The sequence below is a fragment of the Penicillium canariense genome, assembly GCF_028826845.1.
Source record: "Penicillium canariense strain IBT 26290 chromosome Unknown utg000001l_segment0_segment0, whole genome shotgun sequence".
NCBI lineage: Eukaryota > Fungi > Ascomycota > Eurotiomycetes > Eurotiales > Aspergillaceae > Penicillium > Penicillium canariense.
The window spans coordinates 3,246,456-3,264,819 of record NW_026622728.1 but is presented as its reverse complement, the minus strand read 5'-3'; the positions used below and the strand labels follow the sequence as shown (position 1 = coordinate 3,264,819).

The window sequence follows — 18,364 nt, the reverse complement described above, 5'->3', positions numbered from 1 at the left end:
TAAGGTCACGCGCCTTTTTAGTCTGACTTCCCTCGCTTTCCCTCTCATCCTCTCCCACTCTCTTCCTTCAAACCTTTCTTGCCTCTGTGCCTATTACACCACAAAAATAAGCAATTTTTCCAGATCCTGAAACAAGGACAAGCCTTAGAGATGGCTAAAGGTAGAAAGAAGGCGCATGGCAAGGGGACCAAAAGGTAGCGTACTAAGAGTTCCCTCCCATCTTCCAGCTTCTTGAGTCACTCCCAGCTCTGCTTGGCGTTGATATAAGATAGCCGTGATTTACTGTTTCCATACTGATGTAGAGATGTAGCAGAACAAGAATAGGGCACATACGTGCCACATTTATAGCAGACGCGGCCATGTAAAGGCTAATTGCCCGCTCGCCTTGGTGACGTCGGTTTTCTTGCGGATGCATAAGGCTGTAAGTAGACACCTCGATATGTAACTACAAGTACTTCCGAGGCCGTATTAACATACGTGTAGGGCGTCTCGCCAGATGATTACGTTCGTTGATCAAATATCACTGAAACCCGTTCGTTACTCTGACGATGGAGTATAGCTTCCCTGCCGTCCGTCGCGTGCGCCTTCCTCGGCTATCGCGGCCATTGCCTCCGCCGCCGCCGCCGCCCCCGCGAACGCGGCCTCCGTCGACCCCGTCGACCCTAATAAGGTCGAAGAGGATGAAGAGGAGGAGGAGGAGGAGGAGGAGGAGGAGGAGGAGGAGGAGGAGGAGGATGGAGGGGCCGATGAGGCCTAGGGCTATGCCGATGCCCCCCTCGAGACCCGAATATAAGTAATATTCTTAAGTAATACGTCCCTCTTCCGATGCTATTCTACGGCTACTGCTCTACGTTCCCTCTTTGTACTGTCTTATCTACTTATCTATCTTAGCCTTTATTCTATATCTTTTTCTTATACTTTGTTCTATTAATCTATTATAGCCTTTATATTTTTTATATTTTATCTCTATTCTATATTCTTTATTTTGCCTCTAGTAACTATTCTAAACTAACCTAAATAGTACCCGCCCTAATAATAACTAGATACTCTATTCTTCCCCCTCCCTCTCCTATCTCTTTTTTTCTTCTCTATTTCTTCTCTATTTTTTATCTTTTTTTTTATATTTTCTTTCTCTTTTCTTTATATAGATACTCTACTTATTCTTAAGAACTATAGAGGTTATCTTATCTTATTCTCTATACCCCTAGATTTCCTACTTTATAGATATAATATAGAGAATATCGTATTACCCGGATTACTTTTATTTAATACAGAGATTGATAAACTATTTACTTATACGTAGGAATTGTATCTAATATTAACTTATTTACGACTTGGTCGTTCTCGCTGTTAAGCCATCAATTGCTACATCCCTCGAGACCGGCTCTCATAGCCAGACAGAAAAGGGATAGAACCCTGCTACGGTATGAAGCGCTACTTCTGTATTCCATACTGCAAGTCCTCCGGCCCGAATGATTCAGACTGGATAATTTCCATCAGCTTTTGTAGTTCTATATGAGCAACAGCGCAAAGCAGGCTTACCTGTTCCATTAGTCGTCGCTGCTCGGTCCCAATAGCGTTCCAGACAAAGGCTCTTGTATCGGGCGTTCTGGAGGCGAACTAGCAAACTGTACTCATATTTCAAAAATGTGAAGGCTTACATTCCTCGAATCGCGCCAGTAGCGGTTTAGTGATAAGCACCCCGTGGCAGCATGCAGGGCTAGGCTTGGTCGCCCACGGCCTGTAGGATCTTGACTCTGGCGCAAGATTTACCACCTCAATGCCTCTGTGGAGAGACACAATATCCCGGGGTAGTGGAATACCCCAGCCCTTTGACAGGTTAAATCTCAATGGACATGAAGGGTGCCTAGATATCGGTAAATGAGTCCGAAACCGTGCACGCACACGTACGCACATAGAGACAGTAATTAATGCGGTATGGCTTATTTCGTGAGGAACTGAATCGTTTCGACCAAAATTCTTCCACAAGTCATAACGCTTTATTCATAGAAAACTGATAAAGTTCCTCCATCTCGTGAACAGCAAATGAGCACTCCCCATCAGAATTATGCAGTTGTCATCCGGGCTTAGACGAGACTTTGTCATCACTTATAAAAACTCACCGCGGGCGAGGTTTTCCAGAAGTTGATGGTGGAGAGTGAAAATGTGTGCAAGCTGCGCGAGCACGCCCACCTGAAGAAGAACTTCAAGCCCACCGGCAGCGTCGAGACTGACGAGCAGCACGCACCACCCCGTCGGCTCGAAATCCCAGACTCCAGCCCCAAGATATTGACGAGTCGAGGGGGATTGGACGGGGTCTTTAAGGGATCTTTGGAGGTGGTTGTATATGTGCATCTGGCCAGCCACGATCGTATTGAGTCCACGCCGATTGGCTATTGGCGCCTCTTCTTCATCACTCTCGTCCTGACGAGGAGTCTGGACTTTCGTTTTGCGCATGGCCATAGCTTATAGATATATTATACGTTGCATTGACTCGCTCTGCGAAGACTGGAATAATCAGCGTTCGACCAGCGTCCGGTCTTGATATTCTTATTCTCAACCTCTACCTCCAGTTCCAGTACTCCGTATAGACCCCGTACTGTCTCGTTTATGCTACTCCAGTTCTCACTCGTTTCACTCTCCGCTAAGCTCGTAGATGTAGACGAGATGTCCTGCTTGAGCGTTTTACCGCGGGCGCCGGTTTCCCAATCTCTCTTGCTCCTCTTCGGCCGGCGGTAGACGGGCCATTTCGTGCGCACTGGCTCTAGTTTGGACTTAGGCCCGGCGAGGATGCCTAAATAAGGTATAAATCTAGAGATCGACACTGGGCGGATAATTAGCAACGGTCCAAGCAAGGTGGTTATTGCGGGATGATCATAATCCCACCTCTTAATACTTCCATATAGTCTAGTCCCAGCCTAGCTTCCCTCTACTTCCCCACGGCCGCGGTGCGCGTATTAGGCTAGATGAGCTCCTGCCGCATCTTTAAGGAATTCCGTACGGCGCTGGGCCGGGTACTGCATTCGAATGGAGTTACGGTGCGCCCTGCCCGGTTGATGCTATCAGCCTTGAGCGAGTGAAAATCAGGATAGAAACCTTACATCCAGGATAAACACTGTATGAAACAATCCCAGCAGACGCTAAAACCCTTGGGTCCAATATCTCACATGCGCCCTTGACCCCATGCAAATGCGGATCCTCAAAGGCGAGGAGCACACGCCTTCACCACCCGACAAGTTCACTTACACCGTAGACTGCCCTGGCAGCCCTCAGCCGCAAGCTTAGCATACCACCCGACTCCATACTCGCGGAGGAGCTCATCGAATTTCTCGACCGGAACGCCCAGAGCAACGCCCTGCTTGACCGGCGTTTTCAAAGCAAGATGGCCACCTAGAGGAATGCCCTGGCCTGCCTTCGGGCTACACTCGGCGAAGACGCGAAGAAACTGATCCAGGACATCGACAGTCCCCCAGAGGCTTTCAAGAAACTCAGACTCTTCTACCGCCAGCCCAGACACCAAACTCTGGCTGGGCGATGGTCTGCTTGGATCAACTTTCGCTATGTGGGTGGCTCCCGACCAGATTTCGTGCGCCGCTTCACCGACAAGGTACACGAGGTCGAAGAGATCGTGACATTCTCGCTTGAAGCTGTTGCGTCGCGAACGATATATGTTGGCCAACCTCGTCCGCGAACTCCGGGTACCTCAAATGGATCTGCTCTTCACAACCACTAAGCACAGCGCGCAATGGGAGGAGTACCGCGACATTGTCGCGTCTGTTGTCATGGTCTGTCCGAATCTAGAGCGTCTGCTAGGCCTGTCGATCCCGTATCACCACGAATTCGATCGTCTGACCTATGCGCTGTCCACCCGCAAGCGGCTCAAAGAGCACACCTGGGTGCTGGGCGAGGCAGCGGAGGTTTCAGAAATGTCGCCCCGCAGCACCTCCTGCCCCGGCAGTCTCGGCCCGTCGCAGATGTTCGAGTTTCTGGATTACCATGTCTCATGGTCGAAGCGGCCTCGTCAGGACGAGAGTGATGAAGAGTTTTTAGTCCTTAGTTTGCGGCCGTCTTAGAGTAGAGCAATCGTCATCAACTTTTGGTACAGTCTTGTGGTTTGCACATGCACGATCTTCGTAGTAGGATATCGGATTAAAATTACGTCCAACATTCACAACTCCATTCTTCATTTCAATCGAGATTAGCAATTTCCGCTAAGAAGCAAAAGTAACGAGTTTCATGAACTCACGAATTCAGCTTTGTCACAGCACAATTTTGGTCGAACTGTGGCATGACGGTCTACTCGTATCTGCTAGCTTACTACAGCGCCTCCGTGGGCTCCGTCGACTCCTCCGTGACCAGCTACAGCTCGACGACATCCGAGTCGTACGAGTCTCGCACGCTTCCCCGCCCGACCAGCCTCCTGGCGGGCAGCGCCCCCCGCTTCCAGTAGCCATTAGTCCTGGTTTCATCCTGCGATCGCTGCAGGGCCGTGATCTTGTCGGGATTGTGCTTGGCAACCCTGGACCTCCCGGAGGACGTTGGGGAAGAGCGAGAGAGAGGGAGATAGGAGACCACGCGAAGCGCGATTCCGGAGCCATGGAAACCAACGTAGTCCGCACGAGGGTGGAATGAAATGCCAATTGTGCGATCCTTGCCATGCCGATAGAAGTTGCCCCGGTCTGTCAGGATCATCTGGCCTTCTGCCGCAACCTTCTCCTTCGAAATCTGAAGCATGGCGCAAATCGTGCTAACCCCGACACTAACCTGACAAAGAGAAAGACAAGCTAAGTTAGCCTCCTCGAACGTTAGTGTGTTCCTCTTTGTTCGACAGCTTCGGCGAGACGCGACCGTCGTTCGATCAGCGGTCGCTTGCCTCTGAAAAATTCGCTCCGAAGAGGGGTGAGTTTAGACCACAAAGTAGAGTGGTTGTGAGCTTGTGCTAAGTTTAGTCGGGTATAGTCATACCAAGGCAGACTGTCCTAATCGTCGGATGGCCCAGTCCTGCTTCAACTGTGGTGATGAAGGGTCAGTTGTGAACTACAACGCAATGCCGCCGAGGAGAATCTAAATTTGCATACCTCCAGACATTCCAAGGCGGATTGCCCAAACCCGCGCAAGCCTATGGGCGAATGCTACAATCGTGGCCAGGAAGGGCAAGTCCATGGAGTACCTACACAGTTGGGTTTACACTAACCTTTTGGTTACTTCAGACATTCCAAGGCAGATTGCCCGAACCCACGCAAGGCCATGGGAGCATGCTACAACTGCGGTTAGGATGGGTAAGTGATTGTTCATGATAAATATACTCAATTTTTCGATTGCGAATTTTTCTCCCAACCTTTGGAAGTGTATCTGCATCTTCCAGGCTTTCGTCCAGGAACACAGAAGTCAAAACAAAATCCATCAGAAGAATGCATGCGGAGACTAGATTTGGGGCAAGGTAAGGTTCCTGATGGACGCTGGATGCTAACACTCAAACAGTGGTCCCCGGCATTGGTAACTGTTTGGAATATTGGGATATTTGCCAACTCCCCCAATACTGAGATTGGGAAATCGCTAGTATCGGTGCCCCGAATCTATATCCCTCCAGGAGCTCCGGAACAGTTTGAATACTACTCAGAAGTTGCAGTTCCACTTGTCCGCAAGTCCCTTCTGTGCCGGATACATTGCAGTCACGAGGGCTCCGGCGCCTAGTGGATGACATAAGCCCCGGTGCTTTCGGTCCGATCCTCTTGCGACGTTGTTTGCAATCTTGAAAACCTCTGGCCTGTTTCGCGTCGCACCAGACAGTGATACCTTACTACACACTCCTTACAGACCGGCGAATATTGCTAGCTGGATTGCGATGAATGCGTATTGAGTGTGCTGAACCTACCACCCTACCATGTTACGCTCATCGATGGGCCTGGGCAGAGCCCGGGTCCCGGCTTTGCGCCAACCGATTTCTAGCCGATTCTCAAAACTGAACTCTGTGATTTCTCGGCCATCTGCTGCGATACGGTTGGCATCTACGGTTACCAACCTTGAGAGCTTTCCTGCTGTTGGCGAGAAGCTCCATGGATTTACTGTTCGAGAGAAGAAGCATGTTCCGGAGCTACACTTGACCGCGGTGCGGCTCACCCATGACAAGACCGATGCGGACTACCTGCATGTGGCTCGGGACGACAAGAACAACGTGTTTGGTATTGGCTTCAAGACGAATCCTCCTGACGCGACTGGCGTGCCGCATATTCTGGAGCACACCACCCTTTGCGGCAGTGAAAAGTGCGTCCAGCCCTACTGCCATTTGGTTGATCTTAAGCTGACATGAAATATATCTATGTAGGTATCCTATTCGCGATCCCTTCTTTAAGATGCTTCCTCGTTCCCTCTCGAACTTCATGAATGCCTTTACCTCCTCTGACCACACCACATACCCTTTCGCGACTACAAACTCGCAAGACTTCCAGAACCTCCTGTCCGTGTACCTTGATGCGACACTCCACCCACTTCTCAAAGAAGAGGATTTCCGGCAAGAAGGATGGCGACTGGGTCCTGAAGATCCGCGGGCTCTACTCCCCGTGGAAGGACAGCCCGAGCAGAAGGCTCAATTGGAGGACATTGTTTTCAAGGGTGTTGTCTACAATGAGATGAAGGGTCAGATCTCGGATTCTAACTACCTATACTACATTCGCTTCAAGGAAAGCATTATCCCGGCTCTCAACAACTCGGGAGGTGACCCAGAATGCATCACGGACCTCACCCACAAGCAGCTGTCGGAGTTCTCAAAGCGCAATTACCACCCGAGTAACGCCAAGATTCTGACTTATGGAGATATGCCCCTGGCCCGCCACCTGGAACAGATCGGGGGTGTCTTGGATGGGTTTACAAAAGGAGACGCTGATACCGATGTGAAGCTGCCTCTCGATCTGAGCCAGGGGTTGAATGTCACAGTTCCTGGACCCATTGACACCTTTTCGAGTGAGGACAAGCAACACAAGACATCTACCTCCTGGTATATGGGCGATTCAACCGATACTGTTGAAACCTTCTCAGTCGGAATCATCTCCTCCCTCTTCCTTGATGGCTATGGCTCGCCAATGTATCGGGCTCTTATTGAAAGCGGCCTGGGCTCTTCCTTCAGCCCGAATACTGGCCTAGATTCTTCTGGAAAGGTCCCGATTTTCTCCATTGGTGTTACCGGTGTCAGTGAAGCGGAGGCCCCTAGCGTCAAAAAAGCCATTCAGAAGGCTTTCCGGGAGTCCGTCGAGGCCGGATTTAATGAAGAGAAGGTGCGTGGCCTTCTTCATCAGTTGGAGCTTTCGCTGCGTCACAAGACCGCCAATTTTGGCATTGGCGTAATGGAGAAGACTATTTCGTCCTGGTTCAACGGCGCGAACCCAATGAAAGAGTTGGCATGGAATGACGTGATTGATGAATTCAAGAGGAGGTATGAGAAGCCTGGCTATTTGGAGTCGTTGGTTGAGAAGTACCTTCTCAACGATTCGTGCATGACGTTCACGATGGTGGGCACTCCCACCTTCAACAAAGAGCTCGACGAGAAGGAAGTTCTGCGCAAGGAACAAAAGCTTGCGCAGCTTATCGAGGAGCATGGCTCGGTTGAAAATGCTATGGCGAATCTCAGCAAGGAAGAGCTACAGCTGTTGAAGGTTCAGGAGGACGCGCATAATGCAGACCTGAGCTGTCTTCCAACTCTGCGAGTCAAGGACATCTCGCGCGAGAAGGAGCTAAAGGCTGTGCGCGAGTCAAAGGTCGACGATATTGACGTCGTCTGGCGTGAGGCACCCACTAACGGGCTTACCTACTTCCAAGCCGTGAACGCCTTCAAGGATCTTCCAGATGACCTACGGTTGTTGATGCCGCTGTTCAACGACTGTGTTATGCGACTGGGCACAGCAAACCGCTCGATGGAACAATGGGAGGATCTCATAAAGCTAAAGACTGGCGGCATTTCGACTTCGTCCTTCCTTGTGTCTTCTCCGACTCATCTGGACCAGTTTAAGGAAGGTTTGCAGTTCTCTGGCTTTGCTTTGGACAATAACATTCCGGAGATGCTGCATATGCTCTCTGCTCTGGTCATGGAAACCGATTTCTCAAGCCCCGCTGCCCCCGCAATGATCCAAGAACTTTTGCGGTTGACGACCAATGGAGCCTTGGATTCTGTTGCCGGGACTGGCCACCGATTTGCTGTTAACGCCGCTGCAGCTAGTCTCTCTCAGAGCTTCTGGATTCAGGAGCAGCAGTCTGGTCTGGAGCAGTTACAAGCTACTGCCAATCTTCTCCGTGACGCAGAAACCTCACCTGAGCGTCTCCAGGAGTTGATTGATAAGCTGCGTCTCATCCAGTCGTTCGCTATCTCCAAGTCATCCGGCCTCCGTGTTCGTATGGTCTGTGAGCCAGAGAGCGCTGCTCGGAACGAGTCTGTCTTGCAGAAGTGGCTCTCTGGGTTGCCGCAAACCGGTTCTCCGACTGCATCCACCGCGCCCTCTTTCAAGTCGGTCGATAAGGCTCTGTATGACCTCCCCTACAAGGTCTACTACTCTGGCCAGGCTACTCAAACTGTTCCATTCGTCGACCCGGCCAGCGCACCCCTTACTGTGCTATCACAGATGCTCACCCACAACTATCTTCATCCCGAAATCCGAGAGAAGGGTGGTGCTTACGGTGCGGGTGCTAGCAACGGACCGATCAAGGGTATCTTCACCTTTATGAGTTACCGGGATCCCAACCCCATGAACTCTTTGAAAGTCTTCCAGAACAGCGGCATTTTCGCTAGAGACCGTGCCTGGTCTGAGCGGGAGATTGAAGAGGCCAAGCTTGGTATTTTCCAAGGCCTGGATGCTCCTATGAGCGTTGACGAGGAGGGCGCTCGCTACTTCATGAGCGGTGTTACCCACGAGATGGACCAGCGCTGGAGAGAGCAAGTCCTGGACGTCACTGCCAAGGATGTGAACGAGGTTGCTGACCGGTTCCTGGTGAATGGATCGCGCAAGACAACCTGCGTTCTTGGCGAGAAGAAGGACTGGGCTGACTCTGAGTGGGAGGTGCGAAAGCTGGCCATGGGTCAGCAGGACGACGCCCAAGCCGCTTAAAAAGCCCGATGATCACAGGATTATTGTTACTCCCTGGTGCTGATTCGCCTACTGTCAAGGAAAGTGATTCACTATATACCCTGCTCATTCCCCCCTGTATTTTACTCACCTTTGCATGACCCCAAAACCTATACACTCCCCTGTACATATATGTATACTATCGGCCTGTATCAATCTCCGATCTCTATTTCGTTTTGCCCTCTTCTTCCGCTTTTCCCAAACCTCCACACTCCGCGCTTCAAGATCTATACGTGCTTTCGAGCACCAGAGCTTTCATCACGTCTTCAATCAGTCACCTCCCTTGGTTGAAAGATGTCGCATCATGTTACCGTTCGCGGTAGATGCAAGCGCAAGAACAATGGGAATGTGAGCCCGTCAGGAGGCACACTTTCCGTCACCGTTTATCGGAACCGCTCTGAATACTCTTTCAGCCTACGCAGGGCGGACTAAAAACGTGAGAACAGAACCTAAAGGTTTGGATGATAGGGCTTTTATATTTTGTCACTCCAATCGCATTGGTCCAAGTACCTATATAGACAATAGACTTTGACTCTAAATATCCTTGCTAACGGTCGACACCATTCATGCTTAATCATCCACACATATCAGAGGTATTATCAATGGAAGCGGACGTTGCTGATATTGCCTTTGTTGTTGCCAATCTGGAAGCCCGAGTTCTGCCCTTGGAAGACCACGCTGTTGGTGTATGTGGTGGTAGTGGTTGACTCAATGACCTTAACAACGGTTTGACTGAGCAGATCATCTTGACCAGCTGCTGCTTCTTTCAGCACTGGAAGACCATCTTTGATCTTCTCCATTGCGGAAACTTCTTCCTCACAGAGCTTACGCTGATCGGCTTCCACGGCAGGGAACAGGCTGACCAGGTCATTGACCAGCTCCCCCACATCCTGGATCAGTCGCGTGAAATTCTTCTCTTCATACAGAGTCAAGTCCGACTCTGGGTCCGACTCGGCATTGCCTTGTCGTTCCTTGACAAGCGCAGTCATTGTCTGACGCAGAGATGCGGAGACTTCGTCTAGTTCCTTTGCGGGGTCCAGGACTTGCACGCCTGCGTTACGCTTCTGAAATCGCTGGGAAATTCTCGCGGCATCCGCAAATTGATCCAGAATCCCTTCTAGGAGCTCTTCCACCCGCGGGATGTCGTCTGATGCTATCTTTGCTTCGCGGAGAGACTTGGCATCAGACAGATTTGCTAATCCCACAGATTTACCCCAACGAGTTAGTCGAAGCTGGACGACATTCATCTTCAGCAGACTGGTCTGGAAGCTCTTGCCAAAGTTCTCCCCCATTTGAACAGATCCAAAATACCCAACGACTTCATTGAGCATCCGAGATTGTTCTGTCACCTTCTCCAGCGCTTCCCGTTGGAGAGCTGTCATTTCATCCTGTTTGGCTTCGAGTTCCTTGTTCTGTTCCATGATCGTGGTCGTGTTGGATTCAATAGCTTGCGTTCGCTCATCGATAAGATTGGCATTTGCGACCAGGAACTCGACATTTCCATTCATACTTTGAACAACCTCATCAAGTATCTGGACTGTTCGTAGCGTGGACAAGCCGACCGCTTGACTGAGCTCGTTCACAGCCTCGTCCAACTGCGCACTAGCGGATGCTAGGGCTCCATCGGTTCCTTTCATGAGGCTTTCAAACCACTTCTCTGGTTCAGATGTTAGCAATGAAAAATGGCAGGAAGAGCGAAACGGTTTGAAAGACTCACTAAATCGTTTCTCTGCACAGTACTTCTGTGCAGCCGAGCAGATCTTGAGGATGCTCGAGAATACCCGCGTAACACAGCGTTGGAATTGAGGTAAATTGGGCATTTTCTGGTCAATGATAGAAAGTCTGTCGAAGAACCGATGTGTGTAGTCGAAAAAGCCCATGACCTTGTCGTAGTCGGCCGACACATCCGCAAAGGACTAAACATATTTAATAACATGTTCCCACGCAAATGTGGGTCCATCGTTGAGCATTCATTTACCTGCATGACCTGCCCGAAGGCCGAAAAAATCAAGCTCGCGGGCATAGCCGGAGGAAAGGCCTAAGAGGATTAGACAATGGTGTTTTCAATCGTTCCTCTAGATTGCGGGCTTACTGATGCGACATTCCCAACTACTTGAACAGTGTTCACAATCTTCTGGATCAGCCACATGTTATTCTTGAATGCGGTCCGCACTTTAGAGACTTTGGACTTGTCGTCCCGAAAGTCTTTGAACTTCTGGGACAGGCTTTCGGTGCCGCTCATGACATCGTCCATGCTCCTGAAATGCCCGAGTTGAAGACTTTTGCCAGTCTCCTTCTCGTATGCTTGGACAGCCTCTTGCCATAGCTGAGCCAAGTCTGAGGCAGCTTGCCCCGTCGGACTAACTGGGACTTGAGTGATCATGTTCCCACAACGATTACCGAGCAAAGACAAGGGCTTTTACCAGATGATAGAGTGCAACGGATCTAAGAGGTGTATTAGTGCGGGGTGTAAAGAGTAGATAGAGAAAAACTGGCGTTGGCTTTCAAATCGCTAAGACGACCGGAGCTGCTTCGTCGGCCTTCCCGGTGTATTAATCAGATATACCACGACCCGTTGTGTTTGAGAACCCAAGTATTGTATTATTGGAAGGAATGCTTTAATTACATTTTGTGTAATTCGGAGCAACCGAAATACAAACTTTCACCTTCCTGATACTGTAGCATAGTTTGCGACGAAATCTTTGCAGTGGCGCAAGTTGTGAAAGCTGAAATGGTCCGTCCTCCACTAGTCTCTTTTCGAGTCCGTCACGTTCTGTCGGATGAGACAAAACACAATGAGAAGCGCCACGTAGCAGATGCAGCGCATGTTTGCTCACTGTCATCCAGAGCCTGTTCGGTATACAAACGGCCCCGCAAACGATTCACATCGGGCTGCGCTGGCCCAAGTCTTCTCTCGTTTGACCCTGAACGCAACGCGTCCACTGGATTCAGTGACGACCAGGGGGCCTCGAGGCAAAATTAGAGCCGTTCTGTATGAAGGCATGATAGTGTACATACAGTAGACGCACTAATTACGGACAGTAGTCGGCATTCACCACTCTCCAGCTAGTGGGCTGTCGCATCGGAACTTCTATGCAGGTCGCTCGATTTGGATGACGGTACTGTGGGGTTACAGCCAATAAAATTTATCATTTAGGCTCGGAGACGCCGGTCTCTCTCGACGGCTATTATTGCCAATTTCTGGCACTTCAACGTACGTATGCCGATCCACAGTACGCCACACCCCCGAGGAAGATGAACCGACGGAGATCTGACTGAAAAAAAAAAGTCTCCACAACAAAAATTCACTCAACCCGCCGCTAGCACTAGTATAGTGCTAGTGCAAAAGTTTGAAACTATTTCATACTCACTGCCTGCTGCATACTGCCCACCGCCTATACCCCGTTCTTCGACGCAATTGTATACTAGCTAATTTCCCGGCTACGATGCCTTACCGGGCCCGGCTCTTATGGAGGCCGATAGCTGGTATACAAAATATCAGCATTTTATGGTTTAATTCCAGCTATTTCAGTAGATTTTTATCCGGCAAAAAGCATAGCGATAAGGGAAATAGTTTAAAGCTTTGGCACTCCCACGAGTAGTCGGCCGATCTACAGTACGCCACACCCATAAACAACCCGAGGATGAACCAACGGAGACTAAGAGACTAACTGAAGAGAACGTCTCCACAACAAAATTGACTCAAACTGCCATTAGGACTAGTATTTACCGCGAACCGAAAACAAACCCAGACTGGTTACCCACGTTCTGACCAAGCTGATAACCGCTGTTGGTGGATCCAGCAAAGGACGCGTTGGAAATATTGTTCACCGTGCCTTTCTCCTCAGGCGCAGGGAGATCCTCCACCCACTCCTGGAGGACTCGATAAATTCGCTTGAAGTCCTTGTCCTTCTCACTAGCAAACCGACTCATCTGATGATGGTTGCCTGCTAGGCGGGTGGCAGGAGACCCATCAGGGACATTGGCCACGGAAACATCCACGATCTTGATCTCTTGATCGTTCACCTTGGTTGGAGCTCCTTCATAGAAGCATTCAACCTTCACTGGCGACTGTTGTTTGAACTGGGCAAAGTGTCGGGGGATTGTCAAAACAAATTGTGACAAAGCTTCAAGTTCGGAAGGACTTGGGGCTGTCTGTTGGGCTAATTGGAAATACTTGATAGCCTCGTTCACTGTTTGTGGCTGATAATGGGGAGTTCCGAGGAGAATGATGCCTTGGGTAGAGCTGGCCAGAGCCTTTTTCTTCTCATGTTGACAGGCTCGAACAAGCGCCTAAAAAATAGAAGCGAGGAAGTCAGCCTATGTTTTTGATTTTTGGGGGTTTCTTTTTGCTTTTTTTCAAGGAGTTGAATAGGGATGATACTAACATATTCAACCACCAAGCCTCCCAAACAATGGGCAACGAAAATCACAGGACGCTCTGCCTATTTGCACACCAAATTTATTAGTAAATCCAGGGCAGATTCCTCTTCGAAAGCCGAGAAATGATACAAACCAAATCACCGCGCCGTTCGCCCATAAGCTCGGTGACAAGGTCATCCGAAATACCAGCGATCAGGTCCTCTTCATTAAAAAAGGAATCAATTGTCGCATCATCATATTCAAACATCAAGATACGTGCGTCCGCGACCTGTGCAGGGAGAAGCTTTTCAGGCCAGAAGATAGAACTCTCTGCCGATGTCCAGTCTTCTTGCTCGCCTTTCAATCCATGAACGAAGACAATGCTATATAACCCTCAATGATTAGCCCATGGATCAGAGAGTTGCTTGGGGAAAGGGTTGTTTACTCTAGTTTGGCGTTCGAAGGATCCTTGATGATATTAACCGACATTTTGACAGTAGATTTGTGTAGTTAGATCTTTTTGGATACAGAATTGCCAGGAATATTGAGAAGATCAGTCCAGTTTCAGCACAAATATAGACGTGCAGAGCTAGCCATGGGATGATTATTCACTCGCATGCGTCTTAGTAGTACTCCACAGGAAATTCCACTGAGGGGAAGTCATTAGCAGCTGATACCGCAATCTTTCCAGGCCAGATGCACGTTGCCCATGTCCGATCCAGTCAGCTTCTGCCATGTCATTGCCAAATCAACGCCCCTCCTTCAGCTCTCCACAATCCTCATCTCCGCTTCAATCTGTAAAATAGCTCAACTAGTGCAAATTGAAAAAAGACGGATTAGGGGGAAGATATGAAGTAGGATAAGGCGACGAAACACACTGGAATGACATCTGTAAACCTCCAGACTCAGAAATCTCAGAGCAAGGTTCCCCATGGGATGCGAAGGGGATAAATCCATAACAGATCTCAATGTAAGCTCGACAAAGGCAGCTCAAGCTTGGACTGTAAGTATTTGGCCGTGGACGGCGTTGTGACAGTTGTGGGGATGCGGGTGCGGGCGGAAAGGGCTGATCTGTTACCAATCGCCTCTACTGACCTCAGCTAATACGGCTAATACGAGGACAGGCGAATGAGACTAGCACTCGATAAGAGGCAAGCGTGATCTGCATAAGCTCACTACTAGTGGTCCCCCACGACCCCTCCAAGCGGTCGCCTTTTAAAATCTGAAATGTGGATATATTTTGCGTAAGCGACGAGGTCCCCGCAACTGTCCGGCTATCAGAGAAATAGCTCAGTAGTGAATGAGAGGGGAAGCTCTTAGTGTTGGAAAACTGAGGGGACATTTTTCTCACTTCTTAGTTATCGATTTTTTCACAGTGTTGAGCTCCATTGAAATCCACCACGATGGCATCGGCGAGTGTTGCAGCAGAAGTACGGGCAAACAATTCCATAAGAACGTACAAAGGCTAATGACATGAGTAGGCGGCGACCATGAACGCGGACTTCTCCAAATCGGAGAATAAGGGACTCCAAATGGGCCAGAATCTCGGCACCATTGAGGCATCGTTTTATAGCGATTCCATACAGGGGGTCACGATTGCAGCCGGTGCCTCTGTGTATATGGGTATGCAAGTAGAAGACGCGTCAATACTTCTAGAGAGCTAGGCTAACAGTTTCCTCCTTCACGGATCAATGTATCAGGGGAGAAAAAGACGGTCGAGGATAAAATTCTCGATGCATTGATTGCGGGTGATGCCAAAGATCGACGGGACATCCGCCGCGCCGAGCCCGGGACCTGCGAATGGGTTTTCGAGAGTGCGCCCTTCCGTGACTGGATCCAGGCGGACGATCCAAAGAATACGCCGCTGTATATCCAGGGTACACCTGGGAGTGGGAAAAGTGTCTTGTTGATGTTTCTGGCCAGAGAGCTAGAGAAACGGATGCGTCTGGGTACACCATCACTGTCATCTCCAACATCACCCATGAGCGAAAAGCAACTCTCTATTGAAAAGCCACTCTCGATTGAACTTGGCATTCCAGGGAAGACCTTAGCGGCTGCATGCTTCTGTGATGACAAGGTGGAACAGCGACGGACGCCCATTGGGATTTTCAGAACGCTTTTGTACAAGACGTTTCTACAAAATCGGACCTTGGTCAAGTACGCACAGAAGCATCTGCAAAATATCGAAGAACTGGACACAATGACGTCCGATCCGGACGAGTTTCAGTCTCTCGATGTTCTGCAGAAGATCCTTGAAGAAGTTGGCTCAGACCCGGACGTGGAGATCACCTACTTTATCATCGATGGCTTAGATCAGTGCGGGCCTCATTTGCCCGCCGTTCTTCGCTTGATCACCGATCTTTCCGACAAGGTAAACGCCAGATCCCGCGAACAAGGCCAAAACTTCCGCTTGCGCTGCATCATTTCGGATAGAGGCAGCCAAATTGTCAGCGAGAGAATGCTTCCAGGGTATACCATTGATTTATCCAAGGACAACGAGAGTGACATTAATGCGTTCACCAACAAGCGAGTGACAAGTATTCAGGAGTACCGCCGATTCCCTGAAAATATCCACAAATTCACAACAAGCCTGTTAAAGGAAAATTGCAAGGGCATGTTCATGTGGCTGTCGCTCGTCCTGGATGATCTCGGTACCTGGGATGGTTCCTGGACAGAGACAAAGGTAAAGGAGAGGCTGCATAGCGTCCCACCAGATGTCGAAGCCTTTTACAAAGCAATGTTGGAACGGCAGTCACGAGAATCAGCTAGTAGATTACAGACACTGCTGATGTGGGTATATTTTGCAGACCGACCCTTGACGCTCCAAGAATTGGATGTCGTTTTGACCCTGCAGGAGGGGAAAGGGCAGGTCGGAGGGTTAAGCTCAAAGGAGGATGTCGAGGCACTGCGGAGCCAGCTTGTGAACAACTGGGGTGCCCTGTTTGTTGTGCACCAAGATACGGTCCATCTGGCCCATCAGTCAGTCAAGGACTTCCTGTCGAATATCTTCAGTACCGAAGGAGAGTCAGAATACCCCCGATATGGGATGGCCATTCCACAGGCTCACCGACGAGTTGCGTCCATCTGCTTGGCCTACCTTATGCTCGAGGAAGTTCAAAAACGCGAAGTGCCCAAGCCCCCAGTCAATGATAACGGGCTGATTGAACAGAGTCAACTCATGGCAGTGAGGCAACAATACCTGGAGGGATTCAGTTTTCTCCAGTACTCGGTCGAGTCCCTGGGCCATCACCTCCGAGAAAGTCAAATACAGGAGGAAGTAGATGTGAAAGGCATGGAAGAGTTCTTCGCCGCAGATTCGGCCGCTTTGCTCACCTGGGTGAAGTCATATGATCTCTTGAAGCGGTGGACATCCGGTAAATGTGAGTGCAGTTGTTGATTGGAAGCTCGAAGCGCAGACACTGATCATGGATCTCTGCTGTTAGATTCCGGCTTTTCTAGTAGTACCAGCTTGCTATTCGTCGCAGCAAGACTGAATCTTCCCTGGCTGGCCGACAAGGCCACCACTTGGGGCAAATCTATCACTTCGCTACCATCTGCTATCTGTGCACCAGATATGTCCGGCTGGAGCGCCATCCACATCGCCGCTGATTCGGAGGCAGTCAACATGGTTGCATGGCTCTTGAAGAACGGTGCCATGGTGGATGCCGAGACCGTTGGCATTTCTCATCCAGGCCGCACAGCCTTGCATTTTGCCGCGTCTAAACGGCCCAATGCCGGCCTCCGAATGGTCAAGGAGCTCCTCAATGGACGTGCCAAGGCCACCGCACAGACACGGCAAGGAGGGAACACACCACTTCACTATGCTGTCGGAGGCCGCTCCACGGAAACCGTGAAAGCCCTCCTGGAGAAAGGAGCCGATCCGAATGTCACTAATGGGTCTGGGGTCTCGCCTCTGCATAAAGCAGCCGCCATTCCTGGTCTGGAGGAGCTAGTAGAAGCAATGATTAAAGGGGGAGCGGACCCCAATAAGAAGACCAGCGTGGGCACTGTATCCGCAGTGAGGGGCTTGGTAAGTCTGAAGGCTTCCAGGGACCTGATGCAGACTTATTACGCGGTCAACAACGCCCAGACCGCGCTGCACATTGCGACGAAGGCGAAAGATGCCGAGCACACACTTGATGTTTTGCTGAAAGGCGGCGCAGACGTGAACAGTAAAGATAGCGCTGGGAGAACATCCCTGCATCTAGCGATGGTCAAAATGGACCCTGAAGCGGTCATGAAGCAGCTGGTAGGGGCAGGTGCCGATGTAAACGCGCGAGATGTGGATGGCAAGACACCTCTCCTGGTTCTTTTGACCGCAATTGCCTTACAGGTCGAAAATCAGCCACAACTCTTGTCGGAGCCTGAGGTCCAGGAGTCTCGCAAACGGCTGATCGATATCTTGATGTCGGCGGGTGCGGACCCATCTGCGGAAGCGAAGGACAAACAGACCCCTATCAGCTGTGCAAGGCAAGCGAAGTTGCAGTGGGCGGTGGAAAGATTGACTCCCAACTCAACGGATGAGAAACGCGACATCAAGGAGAGTCGGTCCGATGAAAAGCCCGCCATCCCGCCAAAGGATACTGTACAGCCGGAATCTGCTAAGAAAGGGTTCCTGGAATCCCAGGCGTCCAAATGGATACCGAAGAGGCCCAAGTGGTAAAAAGGACGGAGATCCCAGATATGTTATATTGATAGTTCCAAATTGAAGTCTTTTTGCGTCTTGCCAGAAGGATTTGAGAACAGAAACCCAAACAGCCCCAATCCAGTTAGCGCTAACCCCGGGATAAGGGGGTTGATTTCAGCTCGGCTCACGTGGCCGTTGATAAGGCACCCTGGAGAAGCGCGGACTCCAGCCTTCTTCTCCATACGATGTAAGCGTCTGGGAACAC

The 18,364-nt window shown here is 50.2% G+C and overlaps 8 protein-coding genes across 8 annotated transcripts; 4 read left to right on the top strand and 4 right to left on the bottom strand.

Annotated features, from left to right (window-relative positions):
• Positions 1-409: 409 nt before the first annotated feature.
• Positions 410-757, top strand: N7482_001151 (uncharacterized protein; the record flags this gene model as incomplete). Its single annotated transcript, XM_056683276.1, has 2 exons — positions 410-421; positions 560-757. The coding sequence occupies 2 exons, from the start codon at positions 410-412 to the stop codon at positions 755-757; spliced, it is 210 nt and encodes a 69-aa protein (XP_056546882.1).
• Positions 758-2,109: 1,352 nt separating this feature from the next.
• N7482_001150 (uncharacterized protein) lies at positions 2,110-3,635 on the bottom strand (the record flags this gene model as incomplete). The annotated part of the gene is made up of 4 exons (XM_056683275.1): positions 2,110-2,465; positions 2,510-2,824; positions 3,247-3,558; positions 3,605-3,635. The coding sequence occupies 4 exons, from the start codon at positions 3,633-3,635 to the stop codon at positions 2,110-2,112; spliced, it is 1,014 nt and encodes a 337-aa protein (XP_056546881.1).
• A 33-nt stretch (positions 3,636-3,668) lies between these two features.
• On the top strand, positions 3,669-4,073 carry N7482_001149 (uncharacterized protein; the record flags this gene model as incomplete). The annotated part of the gene is made up of 1 exon (XM_056683274.1): positions 3,669-4,073. One exon carries the CDS (start codon positions 3,669-3,671, stop codon positions 4,071-4,073), a length of 405 nt encoding a protein of 134 aa, XP_056546880.1.
• A 286-nt stretch (positions 4,074-4,359) lies between these two features.
• N7482_001148 (WD domain protein) lies at positions 4,360-4,734 on the bottom strand (the record flags this gene model as incomplete). Its single annotated transcript, XM_056683273.1, has 1 exon — positions 4,360-4,734. One exon carries the CDS (start codon positions 4,732-4,734, stop codon positions 4,360-4,362), a length of 375 nt encoding a protein of 124 aa, XP_056546879.1.
• Positions 4,735-5,884: 1,150 nt separating this feature from the next.
• On the top strand, positions 5,885-9,092 carry cym1 (pitrilysin family metalloprotease cym1; the record flags this gene model as incomplete). The annotated part of the gene is made up of 2 exons (XM_056683272.1): positions 5,885-6,264; positions 6,326-9,092. 2 exons carry the CDS (start codon positions 5,885-5,887, stop codon positions 9,090-9,092), a joined length of 3,147 nt encoding a protein of 1,048 aa, XP_056546878.1.
• Positions 9,093-9,709: 617 nt separating this feature from the next.
• Positions 9,710-11,493, bottom strand: N7482_001146 (uncharacterized protein; the record flags this gene model as incomplete). Its single annotated transcript, XM_056683271.1, has 4 exons — positions 9,710-10,767; positions 10,828-11,026; positions 11,089-11,148; positions 11,203-11,493. 4 exons carry the CDS (start codon positions 11,491-11,493, stop codon positions 9,710-9,712), a joined length of 1,608 nt encoding a protein of 535 aa, XP_056546877.1.
• A 1,343-nt stretch (positions 11,494-12,836) lies between these two features.
• Positions 12,837-13,863, bottom strand: N7482_001145 (uncharacterized protein; the record flags this gene model as incomplete). The annotated part of the gene is made up of 3 exons (XM_056683270.1): positions 12,837-13,403; positions 13,499-13,551; positions 13,635-13,863. Coding segments are annotated over 3 exons (849 nt in total), but the record flags the coding sequence as incomplete, so codon positions are not given.
• Positions 13,864-14,875: 1,012 nt separating this feature from the next.
• Positions 14,876-18,135, top strand: N7482_001144 (skeletrophin; the record flags this gene model as incomplete). Its single annotated transcript, XM_056683269.1, has 4 exons — positions 14,876-14,902; positions 14,954-15,095; positions 15,173-16,846; positions 16,916-18,135. The coding sequence occupies 4 exons, from the start codon at positions 14,876-14,878 to the stop codon at positions 18,133-18,135; spliced, it is 3,063 nt and encodes a 1,020-aa protein (XP_056546875.1).
• Between the last annotated feature and the right edge of the window lie 229 nt (positions 18,136-18,364).